The 26,195-nt window shown below is 37.8% G+C and overlaps 1 protein-coding gene across 7 annotated transcripts in view; it reads right to left on the reverse strand.

Moving 5' to 3' along the window:
• STX17 (syntaxin 17) overlaps positions 1–26,195 on the reverse strand; it is a 36,684-nt gene that overhangs the window by 3,447 nt on the left and 7,042 nt on the right. For all 7 annotated transcript variants that reach the window (XM_063326372.1, XM_063326366.1, XM_063326370.1 and 4 more), the window contains 6 exons: positions 25,739–25,920; positions 17,549–17,614; positions 7,931–8,150; positions 2,479–2,597; positions 2,343–2,393; positions 125–211 (listed from right to left, as the gene is read on the reverse strand). In XM_063326372.1, coding sequence (XP_063182442.1) covers positions 125–211; positions 2,343–2,393; positions 2,479–2,597; positions 7,931–8,150; positions 17,549–17,614; positions 25,739–25,861 — 666 coding nt within the window. In that variant the 5' untranslated portion in view covers positions 25,862–25,920. The remainder of the gene's footprint in view (positions 1–124; positions 212–2,342; positions 2,394–2,478; positions 2,598–7,930; positions 8,151–17,548; positions 17,615–25,738; positions 25,921–26,195) is intronic.

Genomic DNA, 26,195 nt, shown 5'->3' on the forward strand with positions numbered 1-26,195 from the left:
TTTCTTCCTCATTTCCTTAATTGCTGGCTCCCTCGGCATTAAAGACGGCAGATCAATTGGGTTAATACAGAGGATTGCTGGGAGGCAGAGTACCATTGATTCACCAGCAGGAGCAGATCCCTACCTTCCCCAAGTTTTTGGTTCCCTCTTCAACATTCACAGCAGCACTGTTGACATGGTCTTCAATCCTGTCAATCTTCTCCTGCTGCGACTAGATGCAAAGGAATTATGAGTGAGGTCACCTGCTGGGAAGCAGCAGTGAGCCAATACACACCATTTTAACGCCTGTAATCAGGGCCCCACAGCCGCTTTCATCTGCTACACACTGCAGCCGTGCAGCCTTAATGGTGCTTCATTAATAGCATCCGATAAACCGTGCTGAAACTGCAAACTTACTTTTACTTGAAAAAAATCTCAACTATTAAATAATAATACAGCGTGGGTATTAGCCAATGTGTTGCTGCAGTTAGAGAAAACAACCCAAAACATATGATTTCTAAAGCATTTCTGTGAATAGATGAACTCGCATTCCAAAGGGAAAAATAAGCCAAACTAGCCTTTTTGTTTCCTGCTGAGTTTCACGTTCAAAAAAAAATTCTATAAAGAGCATTTATAAGATCAGTACCAACTCCAACATACAAAGCTGCACCGAGAAATCTAAATAGAAGTGTTTAATCATGACATTATACAACACTGACTTAACGTTACAAATAGAGTAGTGACAGTACTGAAAATATACTTGATGTTGCTCTGTATTTTCGTGTTTAATTTTACAAAAACGTTCCATCCTTTCTCCAAATGCAGTCAGATTCCCCTGCAGTCTCTCTCGGAGAATGCTGGAGCAGAAGATAAAGGGGTTTGTGGGTTGGTTTGTTCTTATTTTAATCTCAGCAGTACCCAGGCTGTTTTATGTCACAAAATAATGAGATGGCTAATGTTCAGCTTAAGATAACAGGCATCCTGAATGTTTCTCCCTCTTTCTAATTCAGAAACTGCTGAATCCACCAGCTCTGGTGTCCTCATCTACTATCCAATCCACGCTGCCTGCTATTACAGCTAATGATGGTTATGTGTAAAATCCTGGGTTATGGTAATGTGGTTATGTGTAAAAAAAAAAAGAAAGTCCTGGGCACGGGAACTCCCCGTTTTAGCTAGAGCTGCTAACATTTAGGCTACTGAATTAAAAATTTTGCAGTCCCTCTCCAGCCCAATGAATTTAGTCTTGTTGTTGTATATATGAAGCAGCACATATTCAGGAGCAAGAATAAAAGCTGCTTCATCTATCCCAACTAACCCAACAGCAAGGAGATTAAAGAACTCTCCTAGGAGATCAGAGTTGTGGGTTTAAATTCCCTGCGGCACAGGAAGGACTAAACATTGGGAACTGAGTGTGGCTGAAGATGCACAGCCTTTTGGCGGCTACCTCTGTGAGCAAAGAAAGGGCAGGATAAAGGCGAGGGGAACTTCAGATTTTTCTAGTACTCCTGATTAAGCAAAAAAAAAAAAAGTACCTGAGAAACACCCACCCCATGCAGAGAGGGCTACTGTGATTAGAAATTGTAAAAATGAATGGGACCTGGGTAGAAGTCTGTGGTCAACACTATAGAGCTTCTACTAAGGCTCAGCTTGTGGACAAGAGCACTGGCTAGAACATCAGTAGTTCCTCTGGTGACAAGAATTTGGGAGGAATTACTGGCACTAGTGCTGAAATAGAAAACTCTTGCCTCCTTAAAAAATTACCTTGACGGAGCCTGAATCAACAGGAGAGCCACAAAGATACTTGTAGCAACGAGTTGCTGATGTAGGGAAGGGAGAGCTGTTAATTTTCTAACCAGACGGGGCAGCTGAGTAGTTAAACTAACGCTTTTGAACTTTCTTCTTCTGTTGGCACTTGGACAATCAAAAGAAAACCTTTCACTTTACTGCTAGACAACTTGATGTAAACACGATACGCATCACCTACAACTTTAGGAAGCATCTAGTGGACCCATCTTTGAAACTACAGGTGTATTTCCCATAGGTCCCAAGTATTTCCCATAGGTCCCAAGTAGGAAAGGCAGCACCTTGGTGCAGGCATCTCAGCCCCGCTCTGCCTCCACCGGCATTTTCCTGAAGCTCTAACAGTGACTAGGATTTTGCAGTCTTGAATATTGGACCAAATAAGTTCAGTTAATGTTGTTCTGCTATTCTGCCACTTTCATCAAGTGATAGTAGCGCAGTCTGAGTTCAGATTATGAGCAGAAATATCGCTTATCTTTTTTCCCCCCTCAACTAGGAGTTACCTATCCGCCCTCTTTTTGTACAAGACTCTGTGGAGGACAGAATGCAGAATTAATACTTACGCTGACTAAGAGAGAAAAATCGGTCACCAACTGGCTAAGCTGAATCAAGTCCTACAAATAAAAAAACCAAATGTTATTTTGTATTAGTTGCTAAAAACAAGAGCATCAGCGTGGCAGTAAGGGAGTTTCGACATACCTCTTCTAAAGTTTCCCAGGACTCAGCTGCATTTTCTTCCTGAGGTATTTCGGGAAGGCGGGAGTAGATCTGGATTAAACTTTGGGAGCCGTCCTTCACTTCCGTGTTAGATAAAGTTTCTGAATGAGAAACATGATGCTTATAAATAAATGCACAGGATCAGAATGCAGGTGATGTGCAAAGTTTCATGTTCTCGAGGATAAACTGATATTTAACCTAACTCAAGCCAAGCAACAGCCCTGAAAGTGATTGTATAGGGAAAAGTCTTACTCACAGTGCTGTTTCTTTAGAGGAAGTTATTGACAAATAAATGGATTAGTTTCTATCAGCACCCATTCACAATCAGTTCTAAGAACGATGTTCAATTATACTCCTGAATTCAAGGTCAGTTAATTAATTTTGTATCAACCGAGCTAAGAAAACTGAGCTTGGGACAAAAATCTTTTCATTTACATAACGACACACAAAAACTGCGCTTCCAAAACTGAACAGACAGTTAATTCATTTTATGATTGATTATTTGTGCCACTGGTTTGATTTCCATCCATCTGGGACAAAAAGAAGCTGGGGGGAAAAGCTTTCCAAGTAAAGACAGTAAAAAACGCAGTAATGTGCTACACAGCACCCAGTGGTGGATCCAGTTGGGTAAGGGTACTGTGAGGAGGACAAACATTTGCAGCTCAGCAGCACGAAGGAGATATTCTCCAGTATCTCCCTTCCCAAATCACCTGGAGTGAATGCAGAAGGCATTAGGACAAAGTACGGTGGGAAAAATAGGGAATTAGGGACAGTTTAGGTGGCACGGGGGAGAGCAGATACAACAGACAGACACACGCGTGCCTCCTTCAGGCAAAGAGCCCAGTCTTGAGCCACCACGGATACAATGGACACGGGCGTAATTATGGACAGGTAATTATGTGGTAATAAAAAATAACAGCAAACAAGTTTGGCTTGTCATAGCAAGGATTAAGGAATAGCTTGAGAGTATGGAAGGCAGACTGGAGAACCCATGTATGTAAACACAGTGCAAAGATCATGTTAATTGAGACAACTTCAGTTTCTGAAGGAATATAGCTGCTTTAGTAGGACACTGCTGTTTGCTTCCACGGGAGGGTCGCATCAAGAGAAAGCTTAATACGGGGAAGACTGGTTAGATATGTCTAATAATATCAAAGTGTAAATACTGCATTAAAAAATTCTTTAGAAACAATTAATGTACCAAGGTACTATAATAATATTATGTAACTGTTACTACAACAGATACAAACAATGGAAAACAAAAATAATCATATTCAATAAAAAGTCAATAATAGTGCATGCTAACTCATGGAATTAATTTAAGATAAAATAAAAATGATACATTTTCATAACATTTGTCCATTTCTCAACATTTTTATCCCAGTATCTCAAAATACATTAAGGACCTAATCTTCCTACTTTCAGATCAATATAAGCCTAACATCAATGAAGCCGATATTCAGCTGTAATTACTAAGTAAGCGGAGTAACAAGGATGGAGTAAGCGATTTGTGGTTTTATTTTGGGCTTGTTTTTCAAATTACTTCTACCCCTCTTCCTTTAAGAGTCCAGACATGGAAGGCACTTCACCTTCTACAACCATCACCTGTTCTTCCAGAACATATTTTTGATCTATAGCATCAGATTAATTAACGTTATACACTCGGTTCTGAAAAATTCCTTTTCCCTTTCCAATATAATTAGTCATATATCCAAATGCATCCATTTATGGATAAACCAATTCTGCTACATACTCTGACATTTAACATTGGTTTTAAATATTTTATTCCATTTCAATCCTTCACAATATTATTTCAAAATCAGGTTTCTTCTGCCAAGAAAAGCATACTCTTCCTTAATCAGCCACATGCATGTTAAGTTTGTTGTAATTAAAATCTTCGTAATTCAAAAGCAGAAAAAAAAAAGCTCACTAAACAAAACTGCCTCCTCATAAATTATGCTCCCTGTTCTGGTCTGTCCTTAATAATCTCTGCTGACCTATAGTAGTAAAACACATCCTTCAACACACACAAGTGATACTGTAGTTCTGCATGACACACATTCGAGAGAACTTAAAATTATAAGTAGGTTTACACTGTTTTCATTTTCTAATGACTAAAAATTAGTCGGAAAAAAATTCCTCAAGAAAATTCTTTACTCACTTCGAAAAACTAAAGAATAGGAAAGGTAAGAGAAGGTGAAGTGACATTTGGGCTGAAAGTACGAGTAAGAAATTTATATTCACTAGTTCATGTTTTATCAAGTTTAACCAATTTTAATAGAACTGAGAATGGAAGTGGCTCCACCACTTCACTTACAGCATCTCCACAGAAATGCAGTAATACAAAACACCTCTGCAGATTTTATAGAGCAGCTTCACACCTCATTACACTCACGATAAAAATCTAATGCTCCAGAAGATTCAATATGTTGCTTAAAAGATCTTAGGAATTTTAAGAGCGGAGTCTCACCTTTTGTTAATATTTGTTCAAAATGCAATTAAATTCCATTTCTATTGGACCTGAGCCGAGGATGGTGAAGGGGGGAAGGGACCACATCATTTCACTGACTGTGCCTTCTAAATGGGCGATTTGAATTTGTAAACTCCTTCCTTCTCTACCAGATGGGAAGCAACATGCTACAAAGACTGGGCGGACTGGAGCTCCTTTGATTAAGATCAGCAGCCAAGATTTGCTTTCAGGACTGCAGCCTCTAAGCACAAAAGAATAGGCAATATATTGTATCTGTGTTAGCAATTCAACAGAGCTGCTTTCACTGTCAGGCAAACTTAAAAAAAAAATAAAATCTGTTTAATTGTATTTAGTTGTCTGCCCGTCTGTATGTTTCACTTTAAATGGGGTGAATTAGTTCCTGTATTCTTCAGCAGACTGGCAGGAACGTGTCATTCCGGTAATATTTTTCTGTTCTTCTCATCCCAATCTTTCTGATCAATTTCGTGTCTTTCTGAAGTGCAGTTATGCTCAATGTCCTCCATACTTTAAAGATATTTCAGATTAAAAAAAAAAAAAGCAGTCCTGTTCTTTGAAATTAAACTCTAGTTCCAATTTACCACCTATGTAACTGTTAGAAAAGCAATAAGCCAAGACAAGGTCTTTCCAATGAAATACCAGAATGTATTAAGGACAACTGCAGAAAGTTACCAAAAGAAGAGATATTTTAAATTTCATTCTGATCATAACAGAGAAGAGTTCACAAAGAGCCTGAAAGTAATGGCTAATATGGATGAAGGGGATCGCTGAATACCAGAGTTCACTATTCTAAAACTCAAGAGTAAAAGACTAAAGACAATGAGCTCCCCCCAGAAGAGATATTAATACATTTGGCAAACTGATTAATAGAAACTATGGGGGAAAAGTTCCTAAAGGATAAAGGACTGCAGAAGAGCTGGCAGACGCTAATAAAATAGGCTACACTGAAGATGACAACAAATTGTCCTGCTGCAGAGGAAAATCTGTACGAATTCAGCAACAGCTCTTCAATGCCCTGGATATCAAGAATTTGTCACGCTATTAAGATGAGTACAAGGAATAATATAAGCACGGAAAGTTAATGTCATAGAGACTAGGACACAAATAAATTGCAACTACCAAGGGGCAGAAATGGTAGCAAGAAAGTTTCTAAGAATGTTTTTCAAGTTAGAGGAAGACAAAGGAAGTGTAAGTGCATTGCCAGGTAAAGAAAGAAAAGAATAGATAACCCAGAGAAAGACAAACTCAGACTTTATACAAACAGCTAGCTGTAATCAAGTAATTGATGCAATTTCTTTAAACAAGAAAGAAAAAAAAAAGGATAGGCTAAAACATAAATAGAACAGGTTAAAAATATTTAGATGAGCTAGATCTATTCAAATCCTGAGGGTCTGATGAAATTCACTCTTGAGCATTTAGGAAACCGCCTCTGTAAGATCAAGCAAATTTCTGAGTACTTGAGTAAGGGGTCCCAGAGGACTGCAAGAGAACAGATTCAGTTACTATCTTCTTTTTTTTGGAGGGAAAGGCGAATGCGGCAAATAGCCAGACTTTGAAACCGACAAAGATATTAGGAAAGATGCTGAAGATGTTGAAAAAGTCAAGAGTCATGTCAGAAGCCAATTCAGCCTTTTTTATTGACGTGGTAAGAAGGTAGACATTTTTTATGATAAGGGTGGTGAGGCACTGGCACAGGTTGCCCACAGAAATTGTGGATGCCCCATCCCTGGAAGTGTTCAAGGCCAGGCTGGATGGGGCTTTGAGCAGCCTGGTCTAGTGGGAGGTGTCCCAGCCCAGGGCAGGGGGGTGGGACTAGGTGGTCTTCAAAGGTCCTTTCCAACCCAAACCATTCTACGGTTCTATATTTGATATATCTTGACATTTACAAGGCTTTCTGATACTACTGCACATGACATTCTCAAAAACAAGCCCCATCTTCCAAATGCACTTTTGTTTTCTCCCTGTTTGACCATTAGACTCACTCGCTTGTTAATCACACTTGAAAGAGTTCTTGTAGTTCTCTATATAGCAACAAGAAGGGTTAGGAAATCACATTTGATAGCAAGTTCTTTTACAATGCCATTGACTGAGAATACTCTTTCAATTTTAAAGACACATGAAATTTCCAAACAATTTTAAACAATACTGCTACCGCAGCAATCAAACTAATTACTATTATGTGGAAGCATTTAATCCTGATGTAACTAACTGTCTCACAGATCATTAGCAGAGAACACGAGCTGGTAGTGGGGCATAATAAGGGCTTCCCCTGAAGACAGAATGGTAGAACAAGGAATGAAAGACATTTTGTAGAGAAAGGAGGGAAAACCAGCAAACATATCTGACTTGTAGCATGTTAAAGTGTGTTGTCAAAGTCTTATTTAGATGGATTTATACTGTTTTCTGCTTTCTTGTCGGTTACCGAGATAAAATGCTACAAGGAAGAGATGTTCTCCTTTAAACAGAAACTTGCTCCTCTTTTCCAGGTATTTCGGGCAGTGGCATATTATACTGTCTGTCATATAAAAATTGTTTGCTTCTTGATGTTGCAAGCACTAATTCAATGAAAATGGCCTAAATGATCACTCGCACACAACCAAATGATTTACAGGGGCGGGGGAAAAAAGTCAAGCCACTGTGAAAAAAGAATGTAAGTGTTCTTCGTGTGAACAGTCTTCTATTTTAAGATTCAAGGCGATGGGATCTTTTTCATGGAAGGCCACAACTTTCTTATTTCTTAAGATACATTATTAGAGCATTCTCCATTTACCAAAACACAGTCATGGGTCATAAGAAAAGTGTGGTGAAGGCAAAGAAAATGCACTTCTTGATTAATAATTATTCTTCAACTGAAATCTCATTTGTTTACTTGTTACTCTGGTCAGAAAACACGGACTGGATACAACAATATATGTATCAGAGATACGGAAATGAAATTCTACTTACCTCCTCCTACAGTTGCAGATCTGGTCAAAGAGGCATCGTCCTGTGCTTCCAGTTGCTTTTTAAGTTCTTCTGCAGATTGAGAATGGAGCTGCAGGAAGTCTTTTATGGCAAATGAAGCTTCCTCTTTAACTGGATTTATCATTCTCTGCAGAACTGGGATGTCTTCCTGCCGGACTCGCAAACAGAGTTTCTCCATCTCTCTCATATTGGCTCGGAGTTGCTGTAACAGTTTATAAAAGTTATTTTGTAGCTCACTAGAAAGAGCTTTTGTGTTTGGGAATTAACAATCATCTTGATTAACTTTAAATAATCGTAAGTGCCATTTCTAAGTTTTAATAAACTATGTCAAAAAAACACAAACCCTCACAAGTCCCAACTTTCAAGCAATTCCCAGTGTTCCAGGTCACCTCTCCTCTACATCCGTTTTCATTCCTGGACTGCATTGTTTGACTGCAGCTGGTTCACCTGCTAAAGACGCCCGCAATTGTTGTAAAAGCCCGTGCCCCCCATAACGGGGCGAATCCTTCCTTTGAACCCATCCTGCATCTCCCAGACCCCATTATTTCGTGACCCAGTGCTATTCCCTGGTCTTTTTGTATGGCTCCTGCAGAAGAGGCAACCCATAAAAAAATACAGCCTTCTGCAGAGAAGGGGCTTGTCCTCACTTAAGGTAGCTCAACCTGGAGATGATCCCTTCTGAGTACAGGACCCACCTCCTACTCTTCCTAAGGCAGGTGACAGTCCTGTAGCCGACAGTGATGCTGAGAGAGACAGTGATTTATCCACCTCAACCAGAGCTCCAAGCTGTCCATTGAAGAAGGCACTTCCAAGCACTTCTTACTCGGAGCTGCCACCACATCACACCCAGCTTGCTAAATCTGTTGCATTTTCAATATTTGCTTGGGCTTGTGAGTTCGCTCACTTCTCTATCTATTAAAAAAATAAACAAACAGGGGCGGCACCTCCCAACACAGCAGTCCCTAAACAGTGCAGGGAGGCGTCACCGGCACATACTGCAGAGTCTTTTTGGACGTGGCCAACTTTCCATAGCGGAAACTAAGCCACCTGCCCCAGGACAGTAAGAACCAAAGGTCAAGGAAGGGATGGTACCTATTATCTTCTCTGCTGAACTAATTTATCCGTAGTATCAGCCAACCGCAAAACAAGAGAGAAATATTTTTGAAGCCATCCCCATCAATATTTTGATGTTCCTGCTGTCAATTTTATACTTCATCCACTTCTCCAAGTAAAGAAGTCAGTTTGTTTTATTTTGGGTTTCAATTAAAGTATTTAACTAATTAATTCACGATGTAATTACTGAAGTTATTTCAGTGTCTGTGATCAATTTAGGCCTTTGCCAAAATATTTACAGAAGTTGCAACAAGTTAAAATAATATCCAAATAAAATAAGTGATTGCTTCTCAAAATTTTGGGGGTTTTTTGGTTGGTTGTTTTTTTTTTTTATAATAAGTGACTGCGGTGATTATAGCACTTCAGGATACTATCATTCGCTACCCCCATCTACCCCAAAACTATCATTTTCATTTTGTAAAGACAACTTCAGGGACAAAGGATTACTTTTTTTTTTTTTCCCCCAATATTTATATTCTTTTTTTCAGAAGAAGGACAAATATATTTGTTTGATTGGAATATAAAATATAATAAAATACAGAAATATTTCTTTAGTTACAGGAGTTTTGAGAAGACACAAACTATTCACAACTAGCAAGAAGAGTCTGTGTGCAGGCATCTCCTGTGAGATAAATTTCTACCTACAGCAAAAATAGAGTTTTTTTTTTTAATTGCCTAGGCTTTTAAAATCTAAAAATGCACACAACTTTTCTTTTTCTACAAATGAAAAGAAGGAATTTAAAGTTCAAGTTATACCACTGATTGTTTTAGGACAGAGTTCTTATCGAATTATAAAAAAATAAGGCTGTAATAAAAATATTCATTGCCTTACATTATAAGATGATATAATAAACTATGTTATTTTTCATACTATTTGCCAATTGTTGTGAATATTATTCTCACAGCAGAACAAGAGAACGGATTAACACCAGTGAGTGGTTAGAAAAAGAAAGGTTTTCTTCAGTAATAGAAACCAGATAGAGGTAACACCTTAGAAAGGTAATATTGCTTACCTGGAAAAGCAGGAACTAGATGGAACTTATTTTATTTACATACACCAGTAGAATTTTTTATTTTTTTAACGTGTTTGAAAGAAATAGTAGAAATATAACTAGAGAAGAAGGAAATTAATTCAACAGCGAACTGAAGCAACACTGCACGAGCCATGTTAGGCAACCAAGGAAAGAACTATTGATTTGTAAAAATCATTTGTCAAATTACTAAGGGTATATTCTATTGTATGCTTAAATTAAGAGTACTACTTGACAATTCAGGCTGCATGATTTAAGGCTAACCCCAGGTAAAAACACTGATTAACACTTAAAAAAAGGGAGATACAAAAAATAACTCTGTAATTGATACTGAGTTGAATTAGAAACATGGTACCACAATAATTTTCCTCATACATTTCTCATCTTAATCTGCCTTGCTCTCACTGTTATCTTCCTCCCGTGGCCTGCCCGTAAGTACTGAAAAAGGGAGAATGGCATCACTGTCATAGTCTACCATGTGCCAAAATTCTGGGTTTATAAAATCTTGGCATTTCATTTAGAAGGCAAAACAGGACTATCTAGGCACAACACTGAATTAGCTGTTTTGTGAGAATTATATGCAGGGGACTGTGTGAAGTCGATCCTGCTGTTGTGTGAAGTCGATCCTGCTGTTTTGTTTCAGGAAACAAAATTATTATTATCCTGTCTTTGGCCATAATGGAGACAAAAAATGATATGCCAAACAAACATGTTGTGAAACAGTGACAATAGTGAGTGTGGGATGAGCTAATAACGCTTCCAAAGCGGCTTCATTAAAAAAACAAAAGAAAAAAAAGAAGAGGAAAATTTCCCAGTTGAAATTGAATTAAAACAAATTACCAGTACAGCCAATACACGGGTATAATGAACACAGTCACTGGGCAGTGACCAACACAACCACCAACTCACTGCTGGAGTCTTCAAAAATCCTGAACAGCAGCTTCAAGAGAAACGAACCGCCCACCCCAAGGAACGGCTAAATTAGATCCTCACTTCCACTGTTCATTATTACCTCGCTGATCAAAGAGAAATATTTGTGAGAAAGACGACGGAGGAAACGAATGATGATATTTGCCTATTTGGTGAAATTTAATTTTCGTACTTCTTCCTTTGTAGTTTTGGAGAGGACTCCTGTTCCATTTATTGTCAATTAAAACAGACGCTAAAAAGATTCAGCCTAGCACGAAAGCTAAGCCCCACTGCAAAAAGACATGTCTTAGGAGCTCACCAGGGTGTAACATGATAAATGTTATGGATATGCAAATTACTGTGACTTCTTTTCATAATCATTTTAATGGGACAGAGTTTAATTTCTGGGTAGAGCATAAAAGTATATCACCCTCTTCCCAACTGTTTCCACTTTTAAAACCAAGCTTACTCAGCAAGGAAGCTCATACAAAATCCTGTTTGCATTTATGGGAACTTCTGAGTTTCGAACTCACCGAATTCAGCCCAAAAGACACAGAATTTTTCTTTATAATATTTGCAATTTTGGTTTGTCAGCTTCCAAAACCAAATAACAGCCTTTGTTTCAAATGGCCTTCTCACAAAAAACACAGGAAAATAAAGCTGGCGAAAACCTTGGGAAGTCATCCCTTCAAAGCATGGTCTGCTGTCCCTATTTTATTTCTGACAGTTGTTTATCTAATCTGGTCTTAAAAGGACTTCTTTATGAAGAGCTACAACCTCCTTGATATTACACTACAAGAATTCATTATCCTAATTGCCACAGCATTTTACTCACGCCTAACAGAAACCCCTCTTGCCTCTGTTCAAACCAGGTACTTCTCAATCCTCTCCGTTCAAAGCAGCAAGCCCTGCCCCCTCTGCAACCATCTTTTCCACGTTTGCAAACAGGCAGTACCCCATTGTTAGGCGTTCTTTGGGTAAAATAACTAATTTGTCAGTCTTTCCAAGTAAGTCTCATTTCCCCAATTTCTGTCCATTTTCATCACTCCCCCTGAACAGCCCATCCCTTCCTTAAAAGTGTGGTGCCCAAACTGGACTAACTATTCTACCTGGGATCCTACCACGGCTGACCAAAGAGACTGTACGAGAGACTCTCCCATTTATACATCCCACTACGTTATTTTGCTTTTTAGTATTACTACCACACAACTGGTTCACTTTTACTCTGTGTCCCTCAAGTCCTCTTCTGCAGAAGCGCTACCCGAACAGCTTCCCCATGCTGGATCGATACAGCCAACAATCGTCCTTGCCCTCATCCAAAAACACACTGGGTTTTCAGGTCTTTTGTCAATATTATTATGAATTCTAATTCTGTTCTCTCCACCAGAATCCCATAGTCTCTCCCAGCTTTATGCTGTTCTCATATTTTTGCTAGATAGTGAAGCCAATGTTACATAGCTATTATATAGCGCTTTCATCCCTAGGTCTCAAAGAACTTTATTGGGGTAAGGTTCACTGTTCTTCTTGAATAGATGCAGAACTGAGATAGGAACACAAAAATCTGAGCCCAATTTTCCTAAAGTGTCCACAAATTTGGAGGTAGATCTGGGAGATGGTGGATTCACTATATTAGGTGAATAACTATAATGGATTTTTTTCAGAAAAGTAAATGAGAAGTGGAATGGTTTTCACAAGTACTATGAAAAAAAAATAAAATCTATTGACTCTATCAACACATTCCAAATGGAAAGAAGGTCATGCATAATGAAGTTGCACTAATTTTCCACTATTTTCAAAATCTTTACAAACACATTCAATAAGAAATAAAGAATAAGTAATAAAATTATATCAGAAAGTAAAATATAAACGAAGACAAATGAGCCAAAGGAGGGCTTCATTTAAACTTTTTGGGGTTTTTTTGTTTGTTTGTTTGTTTTAAAAATCACTGTTGCTGAAAATGACTGTATGCATCTGTCCATTAAACTTACCTTATTACTCAGCACACAGTTTTAAATAACTAAGAGAAGGAATTATTGTAAGTAGTCAGTTTTTGGAATTATCTTTAAAATCACAAAGTATCTTCCCATATCCTGCTCCTCCTAAGCAGTTTATGAACGGCACTTCCTCTACAGCTGTCTTGCACATGAGAAAAATTATAGACTCCCTAAGAAACTCACAAGTCTTAACAGCAATTTTCAGCAAACCAATAAACCTTATTCATACAAAAGAGTAAAAATTCTTCATTTTTTTTCAGTATTTGTTTTTCAGAGATGTAATTTTTCTTCAATAATGGTGACTGCTGAATTTTCAAAGTAATGTAACTTGATGAAAAATAGCCGCCATGTTTCCATAGGCTTACTGTAGGCCGCCTTAAAACACCACCATCGTTTCCCATTCTACATAACACTCCTGAACACCACCACCAACATGATACCAGCAACACCTGTCTCTTGCGTGCAATCAATTTCATTACAACTGAGAAAAAGTAAAAGATGACAAAAAAGAAGGGAATAATGGAATTCCTATTCAACTGCAGCAAATGCACACAGGGACCTACGGTACCGTGCCATGGCAGAGAGCTTGGGCAATGCTGCCGCAGCATACTGTTGATTAAGGACATGTAATACCACAAGGAAAGAGGTAGGAACAAAGAATGTGAGGACAGCTCAGTGCTTCAGTGCTGACCCAACATGAGGCCCCCCACCCACCCCGCTCCGGGCACCAGGATAAACAACAGGTCTCCGTAGATACATCTTTGACAAATGTCAAAGGGTTGAGAGGTTGGACGGGGCTCTGAGCAACCTAATCTAGTTCAAGATGTCCCTGCTCATTGCAGGGGGGCTGGACTAGGTGACCTTTAAAGGTCCCTTCCAACCCAAACTATTCTATGACCAATACCTTTGACAAGGCAGAAAGGATTTGAGCTGTAGGATCATTTCCCTGTAATATGTGATATCTCTGCCACTTATGGAAAAATCTGAAGTTCTGTCTAAGGCCCCCAGCAACAGCTACCTGAAAATTGCAGTCTAAGTAACTGCTTCAGCCGTGTGTCCCTGGCAAAACTGATGTCACCGCAGAGCTCAGAAACTCCAGCACTTCTCTTACTCTGTCTCCAGCAGCCTATACTGTCCCTAACGCTACCAGCTAACCGAATCATGGTGGTCATGCCATTATCACACTCAATCTCTGCCACCATCATTCTCTTTTCCTTCTTCTTGGTTGCATTACCATTAAATGTAATGTCATAGACATCTTCCAATAGTTCAAACTCTTTATCCTGAAATAGTACATGGATGACACAGGATCTGTCACGTCCAACAAATCAGTCCCTTGTTTTCTTTATCTCCTGTTTTCTGTGTGTTAATCACTGTCAACTCTCCCTCCCTTCTGCATGTTGTTGTTTTAAATTAAGTAAATGGCGCCTCCAAACAAACCTACCACCTTAAACCCTCTCAGACCTAAATACGATTTTTATGAAATTATTGCAGTAGCTTAGCTGTACAAATGTAATGTTGCCTTCATTTATTTTCTTACTTTGCTCAAAGCAATGTAATAAAGGATATATGTTACAAATTTCTTGGCATAGGTCAAAGAAACTCTGAGTTTAAGGATACGTTTACCCTACAGATGGCCACAGGCTGCAACAGGGAGCCGATTTTATATGACCCTTCATTGATACTACAAACAATTTCCTGCGGCAATAAAGATGCTCATCTACCCCACTTGTCATGCTCTCCCAGTATATTTGCGTAGTATTCCAGAAAGATACTTAATTTGAAGACTGCACAATTATAAAGCTGGTACAGAAGACAGGAGCCATACAGCTAAGCTTTAAATTTATGCAAGAGAGATGACTGAAAACCATCTTTTATTTGTAAACTATTTTCAGTTGAAATGAAAATCATAAAAGTGAAAAAAAAAAAAAAAAAAAAAAAAAAAAACCAACCAAAACCATTTTTCAAGTAACTTTCCCGGTTGGAGCAACACAGTGGAGAGACTACATCTGCCTAGGTATGTCTCGCAGAACAGAGTCTCCTTTTGTGGGCTGAACATAGACTAAAGCTGGGTCATTCATTAACAGTATTTTTCTTTTTTTTGTTCAATGCCTTATATCCTCTCTAGTAACCGCAGCATTTTTCTACCTCACACCATGACTACGATCAAGGCAGCCCGTAAGTGTTACAACAAAATATTGCCATTTCATTGACATTAACTTAAATCTTGCAATAATTAACTAATTGTATGGCACAGTCAGCATCTATGTGCACAAAGCCTAGCAAAACTTCATATTTATTCAGGCCTAACATTTGAAGAAGTCCATGGACCGCCCCTAAAAATGAAAATCTACAAGAGTACATTCATGAAAACATACAAGAACTATTTTCTCGGTATTTTTGAAAGGGTGACATCATGCCCTGTACAAAGATTTCCCTGGTTTCTTCACTTTCCTTTTTAGAAGTTTTTAATGTGGCATCCAGTCACCAGAAAGAAGAGGTATACATTTATGCTCATCTATACTTCTATTATAATTTTGACCATCATCAAAAGTACAACAGAAGTAATTATTCTGGGTAAACAGAAAATTCAGAAAAATGGCTAATTATGTGCACATGGATTAAATGTAGAGTGGCTGTGCATATATTTGTCTAAAACCTGTGGCGGATGCCTTGGGTCAATATTGACTTAGGGATTCCTAATGTATTTTTACAACATCTAATTTTGAGAGCAAAGTGTGTGCTGCAGAGAACATTTGGTATCACAATAATTAATCTGATTTCTTCGCAAACAAACAGATCACAAGTCCATTGGTAAACATTTAAACAGCTTACAGCAAACACATTCTACATGTCATATAATTTATTATCAAGTACTCCAGACTCCTAACTATTTAATTAAAACAAAGAGCTAGTCCACTCTTCTTGCACGGACCCAGATACTTGTTCTGCTCTCCGAGTATCAGAATGTGAACCACTTTAATGCATAACTTGCATCCCGATCTAAAAGCAAAAATCATTAAATGAAATATAAGAAAATCTATTTTGGCTGGAAGTGAAAATAGCAGGCTTTAGGTTCAAGACAAACATAATCGTTCCTAGAGACAAATATGAGGTTTTACTACTAAAGCACTTAATGTATTTAAAAACATAATCTTCAATGTGATTACTTTTTCTCTAATTATTGATAGATCTTTGTCTTGCTAAACAAATGATACTGATAATTAAGAGTTGCAACAGAAGTCTTTCCTACCCCTCAGATATGAAAACATATTAGAGCACAGAAAAAAGCAAACATGTTTATTACATCACACCTGTTAGAATGCCATTGTTTTAGCAGGACTTCCACCTTTGGAAGACTCTTTCGATACTAAGAATAAACTTATTCTATATTCAAATTTCAAAAATGCTTGGTGAAAAATCAAAATAAACATTAAAACCTCCAGACAACAGAAAAATCAAGTGGATTTCATATATAACTTCTTATAATCTAGATCAGTAAAGCCCATTAATACCTTCCGTTCCTCTAAAAACATGCATAACTCCAGCTCTGCCTGCTGTCTAATACTGTTGTCCAATCAATCAGGATTAAGTTCTTCTTTCTGAGTTTTTTTTTCATTTTTAGTCTGGTCTAATTTCCCACAGCAGTCAGTAAGACATTGCAACAAACACGGGAATTTACAGTATTAGAATGATAAAATACAGTGGTTTAGGACTGTCCTACCCCTTGCTGGCAAAGCATGCTTGTCTAGATGCAGCATAGGTCACAAAAGGTTTGCTCTAGTAACAAAGTCATGCCCCTTCTCTGAACAACACCTATGAAACCAACGCAAGATGCCTCTCCTGCTGGCAAAGATACGCCTGTCCCCAGAGTTTTGCCAATACAGCATGTTAGAACCACTAGCTGCTATATCTGCATCAGCAAACTTTGCAGTTCAGATCTGGTCTTTGTGTTTTTCTATACTTATCACGTTCTTTCACTGTGTGCTCTTTAGCCGTGTGAAGGCTGATGTTTGGCATTAGCTTCTGCATCATTTTCATCAAGACGTGCATTTTTTTTAGAAACAAATGTGGGACTCCCTGTGTGCTGAGTTACAGGTGACTATGCTCAAAGTCACAGAGATGATGCCATGCTGACAAATGTGTCTGGTATTTCTTCCTTTGATGATATTATGCATCTAACAAGAGATTTGCACACCAAACTAGTAGTCAAGATGTTCTGTGGTTGGTCTGAAACCATACTATTAATTTTAATTAACAGCATCCCTTATTGCAATTCCTGTCTTCTAATTTATTAATGTAAGAGGATAGTTTGCAAAAGACTAGAGTCTTCAAACTTTTGTTTGTTCAAGAATCCTGAAACATTTCTGACTGTATTTGCCTCATAGGACACAACTAGGAAATCCATACCTTTTAAACAAAGCAAAGCAATACCATGTATTTGACAAACCTATTGTCAAATATACGTCTCTGTGAAGATCCATCCCGGAGGTAACCAGTACCATGTACGTAATTTAATTGCATTACTATCACAGTCATTTTAATACCCTTACCTGAACAGTTCGTCCTGCGTTAATGTGCTCTTCGTGCAATCTGTCCCAGAGTCTGCATCTTTGATACTAAAATAAAGGAAAAATACTCCATATAATTGCTATTTTTACCAAACAGCTATGCAGAAAAAAGAAACCTTCAGTAAATAATCACTTTAATTTTCAAAAATGGACAGTAAAAAAGCTGAGTCATAAGCATTTTCACTGCAAAATTAGAGAGGTAAATAGCAATATATTTTGTGAATAATTTCGTACAATGTATTTTACTGAACTGCAGATAACCAGGGTTTCAGCATTAGTTTTTAACAACAGAGAGATACTGCAGCTTCCCGATACTGCTGTGGCATACTAACTCGGTGGTCAGTAAAACGGAGGGCAGAAGGAGGAAAAAGGAATGGAATGGGGAATAAGCTGTACTGGTCATATAGAACAAGGCATCTGATATTATTTACAAAAGAGAACTGCATCCATTACACAACACTACTATCTACATTTACCATTTCTAAATGGTTACAAACACAGTTACGAGAACCATCAGGGCAGATCTGGCACCTGCATGAGGCTCCACTAACTTCAGTGGGAAACTATCCATACAGTATTTTCCACCAGACAGAGACCGGAGTAATTATTCCATTAGCAGAGAGCAAGTTTTGATGAAGAACTGCATATCATCACATATAAACCTTTTCGCCATTAAAATAAATCAATCCCTGCTACTACCAGTTGACATAAATAACATAGAGACATCATCATGAAAAAGAACAGTAAAATAATAGAAGCAGCAGCTGTGATTCCTGGAACATGGGCTGAAACCACCAAAAAATGTATTTACAATACTAGACAATATTAGGACATTCTTTTTAATTGTTTAAATAACAAGACAAAATATTTACCGTGATTTCTGAGGTATTTTTATCTAAAGTTTAATTCCTTAATTTCTTAATACGCTTTGTTACCAATAAAAAACTCTATCTACAGCCTACACCTTTCCTTAATTCTTTTCACGATTTCAAAGGCCACAGCAATAAAGGTCACAAGTTACTCAGCTTCTTAAAATACAACAAGAAATCTGAAGTTACTTCTTATTTTCAGAAAAGAAAGTTCTTTCATGTTACGATTTTTTAGTGCTATGGAAGAGAACAGGTTTGGTGTTCAATTAAGTCAGATTAAAGTGATTTTTCTACGAAACTAGCAACTTCTGCATAAATTATTATGCCATTAAAATTACTGCCATTGTTCTTTAAAATAAAACGGACAAAAAAATATGTATCAACAGTAGATCTTCTAGCTCAGTTCTCCCTGAAAGAGTACTGAAACAGGAATTTCTGAGGGTCAAACAGAAGGGGCTTGCGGAAAAATTACCTTTTCAGTTTCAAATGACTGTAATACCTTGTCCACATACCGAACAATAAAAAAAATCCTGTTTTCCAGTTAAGAACAACAACAAGAATTCCTCAGGAAACCTTTATTGTTCTTTACAATTTCTACTAGAAACGCTCAGCACATTTATCTGCTTTATATATTTAGAAGTTTTATTACTTTGCTTCAAAATTCCTATTATGCTAGTGATGACTTCAAAGAATCCAACGACATAATCCACCCAGAGCAATGACATTCATGTGGTCAGAGAATTCTTCCTTGTTGACTTCTCTTTTTCATCCAACACAAAGTAGGCCGTACTGCTGGGCAATGTTCACCCTGGGAGACTCAAGGATAGCAAACCTTGAGAAGAGATGGTATTGACGTTATTTATCATTAATAAATAAAAGCAAAACTAAGAGGGTCCATGAAGTAAAAACACTTATAGAATCCTAACCTTTTGGAGCAGGTCCAGAGGAGAGCCACAAAAACCGTCAGAGGGGTGGAATACCTCTCCTATGAGGACAGGCTGAGAGAGTTGGGGTTCTTCAGCCTGGAGAACAGAAGGCTCCGGGGGACCTTACTGCTGTCTTTCAATATATAAAGAGGGCTTAGAAGAAAGACAGAGACTTTTTACTAGGGCCTGTAGTGAACAGGACAAGGGGCAACACTTTTGAACTGAAAGAAGGTACGTTTAGATTGGATATAAGAAAGACATTTTTTACAATGAGGGTGGTGAGACACTGGAACAGGTTGCCCAGAGAAGCTGTGGATGCACCATCACTGGAAGTGTTCAAGGTCAGGTGGATGGGGCTTTCAGCAACCTGATCTAGTGAAAGATGTCTCTACCCGTGGCAGGGCGCTTGGACTAGATGATCTTCAAAAGTCCCTTCTAATCCAAAACACTCTATGGTTCCATGATTCTGTGATATTTAATCATAATTGTGCTATAGCCAAATAGTTTGTATTTCACATTGGAAATACAAAGCATAAGGTTACTCTCAGACAATCAATCTCTTCCTCTTTGTCCTATTCTCTTTTGAGAGCACTCTTCGGAAAGAAGCCTTCATGCTTATGCTTTGGATCCCTTCCATTTCTCCTTGAAAGTACCCAGTGGACATGGAGAGAACTCAAAGCTTTTCATAATATCCTCAGCATTAATTTTGTAGTAGGTAGTGCTCACCAACATTCCTGTAAGTTCTACAATACATGTCTTACACAAATCTATACACACTGATGAAAACTGCAGTAAGACTCTGATACCTTAATTCCTCATTTTGTGTCACCTTTATGGGCCACAACATAAGGCCAAACGTAAAAAGTGTTTCGCGCAACACCCTTTAACTTTGGCACAGACACAACAAATGAAATCAAAACTGAGAGCAACAGAAAAAATGATGCCATGTCTTACAGCACTTTGTTTTTTAAAAATTGTTGCCTATCACCAACAAAGTTTAGGGCAACGTGCCAAAATCTGCACCTTCCTTTAGTACCATAACAAGTACTTTCATCTAACAGAGTCTAACAGAAAATAATAACTCTTTTTGATAAACATACATTGCATTCCCTGTTTTGGAGTGAAAGGCCATCCAATCCATGGAATGTGCTTTAGAAAACAAGAACTCTTTGGGGAGAACATGGCAAGAAAAAAAAAAACAAACCACAAGTACAGAGTACTGATTTCTTAAGATGTAATTTCTAAGTCTTCAGAAACTGTCATATGGAAAATTGGACTCTCAAATAGTTGAGAAGCAATGACGATGGATTTATGGTAGCCACTTCCTCTGAAAAGGTGTACTCAAGGTCAAATTTCATTATATATTGATTTTATAGTTTCTTCAAACAGTGATTTAGTAGATTAATTGTTTGGACTATCTCTGGAACCTAAGGTTTAAATCAATATTCATGAAACGAGGTTAGAGATATTGGCTTCATCATAAGTAAATAATGTTGCTGCTCTAAGCAATTTGACATAATTAGTGATTTTTGCTTAAAAGTAGCCTGTAAAATAAACAGGACCAGATTCTACAAAATTATCCTTTTACCTCTAGGGATGTTTGGTTTACATGGCTGGAAGTTAATTTTACAAAAAGTATTTTAGAGAAAACCATTTAAGCTGCTGATGCTGACAGCTCATGAAAGTACTGTAACACATTTATTGTGGCTAAAATGCATGTTAAAGGTATAAAATGCAAACTATCATGGAAGCATTTCAACCAAACTATTGCTAGTGTTCTGATAATCTAAAACTAGTGACAGATTTAAAATTCTGAGTTGCCATATTTTTATCCTCACTTTCTCTTAAATCTATCAATAGAGTAAACTTTGGAATATTTACAGTTCTTACAACCAGAAAAGTATTTTAAAAAAAAAAGAAAAAAGAAAAAAAGAGAGAAATTTGCAAATTTTAAGAACATTACACTGAGAGTGTGGATCTTTTAAAGAATCTGGCATTTAGGGACTATTTTTATACTCAGATTTATTACTTCTCATAAACATTTCTGTCATACTTTTTTGTCAATACACAGAAGTTCTGAAGTCTTCAGTACTGATGAATACTTTCTGGTATAATTACCCATTGTTTATTTAAAGGTTTTATCCATAGTCACTTGTTTCTAATAATTCTATTAATTACTAAATCAAATATCAAATCTGGCAGGATTTATACTGTCTAGGGACGCAGAAGTTTTTAACAGTATTCTGAAATCAGAAAGACAAATCTATACTAAACATTGCTACCACTTCTTGCTTTCCTAAAAGCGTTGTTCTAGAGGAAGTGCAGTTAACACTTTAAGAACTATGTTTACAATTATTTAAGGATTTTTTTCTGATATGCAAATTTTATTATGTTGACTGAACAGATCATTCGCACTGATACCATCAACAACCTGAAAATCCCACGAAATGTCCAAACTAGATACTTTTAGATTGCATCAGATTTTTGCATTCAAAATATAAAAACCAACTACTCAATAAAGCATCTCGGTATTTCAACGTGGTCACTGAATGCCAGTACACAAACACTGCAGTCTGTATTGCCTATAATTAAACTCTGGCTAAGCATGAGATTCTCTGACAATGCTTTGAACAGAATGTTAGATCAGAACTAACCCGAAGATTCATTTTATCCCGAGTGCTAATATTTTATGCATTTTCTTCTAGACGTAGAAAACTATTCTTGCAATGATCTCCCCTTCTGTTTGCAAAACAGGAATGGTCGATGCAAATGAGCTGCTGGCCAATGAAGACTTCAGTTGACCAACATATAACTGAATTAAGTGGAACATTATTTCATCCCTTCCCTGACACCATGGTAACACTATCCGGCTAGATACAGCATAATTATTCTTTGTCTAAATACGCGTAAGATTTTCAGCTGGGTCAAACAGTAACTGCCTCTCCTCACTGACCAGGTTCTGCAAAATGCAGCAATTCCCAAGATCATCTCTCACACTGGTAAGTACTACGCAGTAAGTAATAATGGCTGTTTCTCATTGCAGCACCCAATGCCTTTTGAAGCTTCTTGATAGGGTTTTTATATATCCTAAATGACGGGGGTTCTACACGCATGGACAAGACTTAGCAAAGAATCTATGTAGCTGTACAAAGTAATACTCTTAAAAAAAAATAATAAAAAAAATCAAGCAGCTTAACAGTTATGCCCATCTCCTCCATGCTCTCTCTCTAATGACTACCTTACACACATCTAAAGCGTATCTTTACCTTCAAAGTGCAACAAAACCATTTGTGTAACACTAATGCGCCCTGCTAACCACTTCCCATTCTGTACTGGCAGGTCGGCTCCCCTTTCCCATAGGCAGACAACCTTTTTCCAGTGACCACCCGTTTGCTCCTCTCAGGCAAGGCTGTAGCTTTTATGCCACCCTTTTGCAGGTATTTATTAACTGCATCCCTTCATTCCTGGATGCCTTCCTCAAGACTCTGAAGGATAGTACACCTCACTGCTCCACACTCATTGATGCTGTTCGTGTTAACTGGAGTGCTGCCCTGAAGACATATTTTTTAACATAATTTTAACGTAAGACAACTGTGGACCAAAAACTACCTCTCTGCAACCAAGAAATCCCTCTTGGTGGATTATGACAAACGCCTGTTGCTTCCATGTGCAGTTGTGCAACTTCTGGTTAGAGAAAGAAGGGAATTACCTAGCTACCAAGACTGTCTCTGTTGGAATGAAACAGCTTGCATGGAAAAGCTATTATTACAATGCTCTCTAGACACCTCTGAATCCTGTCCTATTCCATGTTATTCTTCACTAGTTGCCCTCAGCTAGCTCTACGACCACTGCTAGGTACAGCCCATGCACACCGAGAGATGTAAGCACTGATCCCTGGAGGCTGTACACTTCTCCAGGGCAATTAACAGTCGAGGCTCCTTGCTCCACCATCATCTCACCCAAGAGCAAGCTAATACTGACTCTTCTGTACTCTGGCTACAATGAAAAGTAACTGAATTAACCATTCGTTATGGGAGAAGCTGGAGAAGACAAAGCTGCTCCTGGCCACTACAGTATGGGGCTGCTGCAAACTGACCAATTCCAAGGCAAAAAAAAAATGCTGAATCAGCTGGCATCTAGGTAATGTAATGAATTATACAAATATGGAATAACAAAGAGTAAACAACATGCTGTGACTGAAAAAATAGCTCATCACATTCAGAAGTTATTGCTTCAGGCAAATATTATACTAATACACTTTTCAGTTTGTGAATATTGTGGTTCATATCCTTATTGTGTCCTTACTACACCCTTAACAGGAAAGAGTCAAACCATTATCCCCCATCATTAGTTCGGCAGCCCCAGGCCTTGCTCTATCCCAGTTTTTCTCTCATCCCATGGTCAGCCACCATTTCTGCCCTTTCACCTTCCACCTGAGGTACTTCTTCACAAGCTCCCCCCACTCAATTCTTTATCCGTTATTTACATGAGCCAGGAAGAGTTTCCTCTTACACACAAGTAAAGAAAAGTAAGCAGGTGAGACTGTGGGAACACAAGAAAAATCATCTCCCTGTTCTCATTCTCAGATTCAGGACCAATCAAATCAGCAACTCCAAGAATGAGCTCTGGTAATTTCTAACCACAGGAGTGTGCCCAGAGCGTTGGGTAAATCTTTAGCAACCTTCAGCTGGTGGAGTTTAACCAGTATCTACTGAGTTCCTGCAAACCACTTCTTTTTCAGAATCATACCTCTTGGCTGAAGTAAGGCAGATTTTTAGAAGCACAATAAAATGTCTGAACAAAGACCACTGCACAAAAAATCTCAAGTTACTGTTCTAACAGACGTCATTGCTTTGAAAGGAAATTATTATCACTCAGCTATCAATCACTATCACTTAAATGAAACATTTCCTACTAAAATAAATTACTATCACTTGAACGACACATTATTTCCTGACTATGCTCTCAGAAACGAATACATGGATTTACTTTCCCTCCTCCCCCATCACCAAACTACTCAAGGCACAAACCTGGCAATTCCACCTGGAAAATTTCATCCAAAAGGTTGCTCACTTGGTAAAGTTACAGTAAAGTTATAGTAAAGTTGTGAACAAGTGACAGCAACAAAATACAAAACAGTTTCAAGAATAACATTATACACACCCTTCAGACCATACCTTTCAGGAAATCAAAATCACATTCACATCTTTTCTTTCCATTTATTCATTCCTTCCCAAGGTGTTAGAAGAATATAGATAGTTGTCCTAAACCACCCAGATTTACATATACACTTGATTTTATATATTGTGAACAAGCCTGGTGAAATTAATACGATGTATGATTTTTCAGAAACGTGTACAGAATTTCACAGAACTACAGACACCCCCCGTCACTAATTTTTCTGTAGGTCTTTCAGCAGTCATTTTATAAATTCCATCGCAGTGTTGGTACTATAACTATAAGCACATTTCCCGAGTCATTTACTCTCTTCCTTTTTTTAATGGTGTCACCTGTATTAGTAAATCCCTTACCATCTTCCTCAACAAACCGATTTTTCCATTTCCACAAGCTATAGCTACAATAATAACCAGAGACTGAGAATGTTTCAAGTCTGAAATCTGGTCATCTGTACTGTTAAATTTTTAGAACTGTCCCTGGTATGGTTTTGACCATGCCAAACAGTGCTCTTGCAGAAAGAATTCCTGAGAACAGTTAAGGAGTTATAACCACAGAACAGAGGCTACTCCCAACTAGCAGCGTGGATGCAGCCATCCTGTTTTGCAGAATATGAGGGTTTAATAATACGGACATAGACCATTTCATGCCAGACAACTGTGCTGGGCATGTTTATTTTACCAGTACAGGCACTGACAGAGTGCAGGGCAGAATTTAACTTTACTCTAATACTTCCTGGAAACATATTCAGTTTCACTGTCAAGTGTGAGCTAACATCAACAAGTAGTACATAAACATGCTGCAATTTTGATGCAATTCTTTTTCTATTTACTTAAATAATTCAATCTCTCTATTTCTCTCACCTCATTTTAAAAATATATATAGAAAAAGATAGGTATAAACAGTAAGTTATTCAGAATAGTTGGCAGCAAACCACTGTGACTTAAAAATGAAGTAAGACTATTAGGCTACTTTCCTTACAACAACTTTTTAACACAAAACAATAGTGCTGATTGACTAGTTCCCATTAGTAAAGGCCTTTGTACACACTGAATGACCAGACAATACAGAAGTTTCATTTGTAGCCAAATTTTAATTAAAACATTTAAGAATCAACTTTCCATTGAAATCTCTACATAATCTTCCAGCGTGACTGCTTCTATACTGCAAAAAAACTGTGTTAGTAAAAAGTGAACACTAACCTTCTCAATATTTATTTGGTGTTTTCTTAACCTCTCCAAATCTGTTGGAATTGCCACTTTAACGAATTTCTGAATGGCAGGTTCAATTCGACGGAGCTTGACTTTTTCATCATCTTCAGACATCCTAAAAGCAGCTTTCAAGTCAATACTTGCCCAGTGTACCTTCACCAAAGTCGAAACCCCTGAAAACCAAAGAATTACAGGCTTGTAAAAATGCAGTAAGTTAGAATCACTTTTTAAAAGAAAGCAAAATAAGGTAAATCAGTCTTTCCAATAATCACATCTATTCCGAAACCACATTGGAGCAGTATTAACTACTTAAAATCTGGATACTCTCTTTGCATTTAAATGTATTATTTCCATTTATTTGCAGGCCCTGGGAATCATTTTTCATAGATAAAACTTACCACTAATAAAAAAAATAGCTAAATAATTAAGACAGATGCAAACATGCTTT

This window comes from Chroicocephalus ridibundus, chromosome 2 (genome assembly GCF_963924245.1).
Source record: "Chroicocephalus ridibundus chromosome 2, bChrRid1.1, whole genome shotgun sequence".
Taxonomy (NCBI): domain Eukaryota; kingdom Metazoa; phylum Chordata; class Aves; order Charadriiformes; family Laridae; genus Chroicocephalus; species Chroicocephalus ridibundus.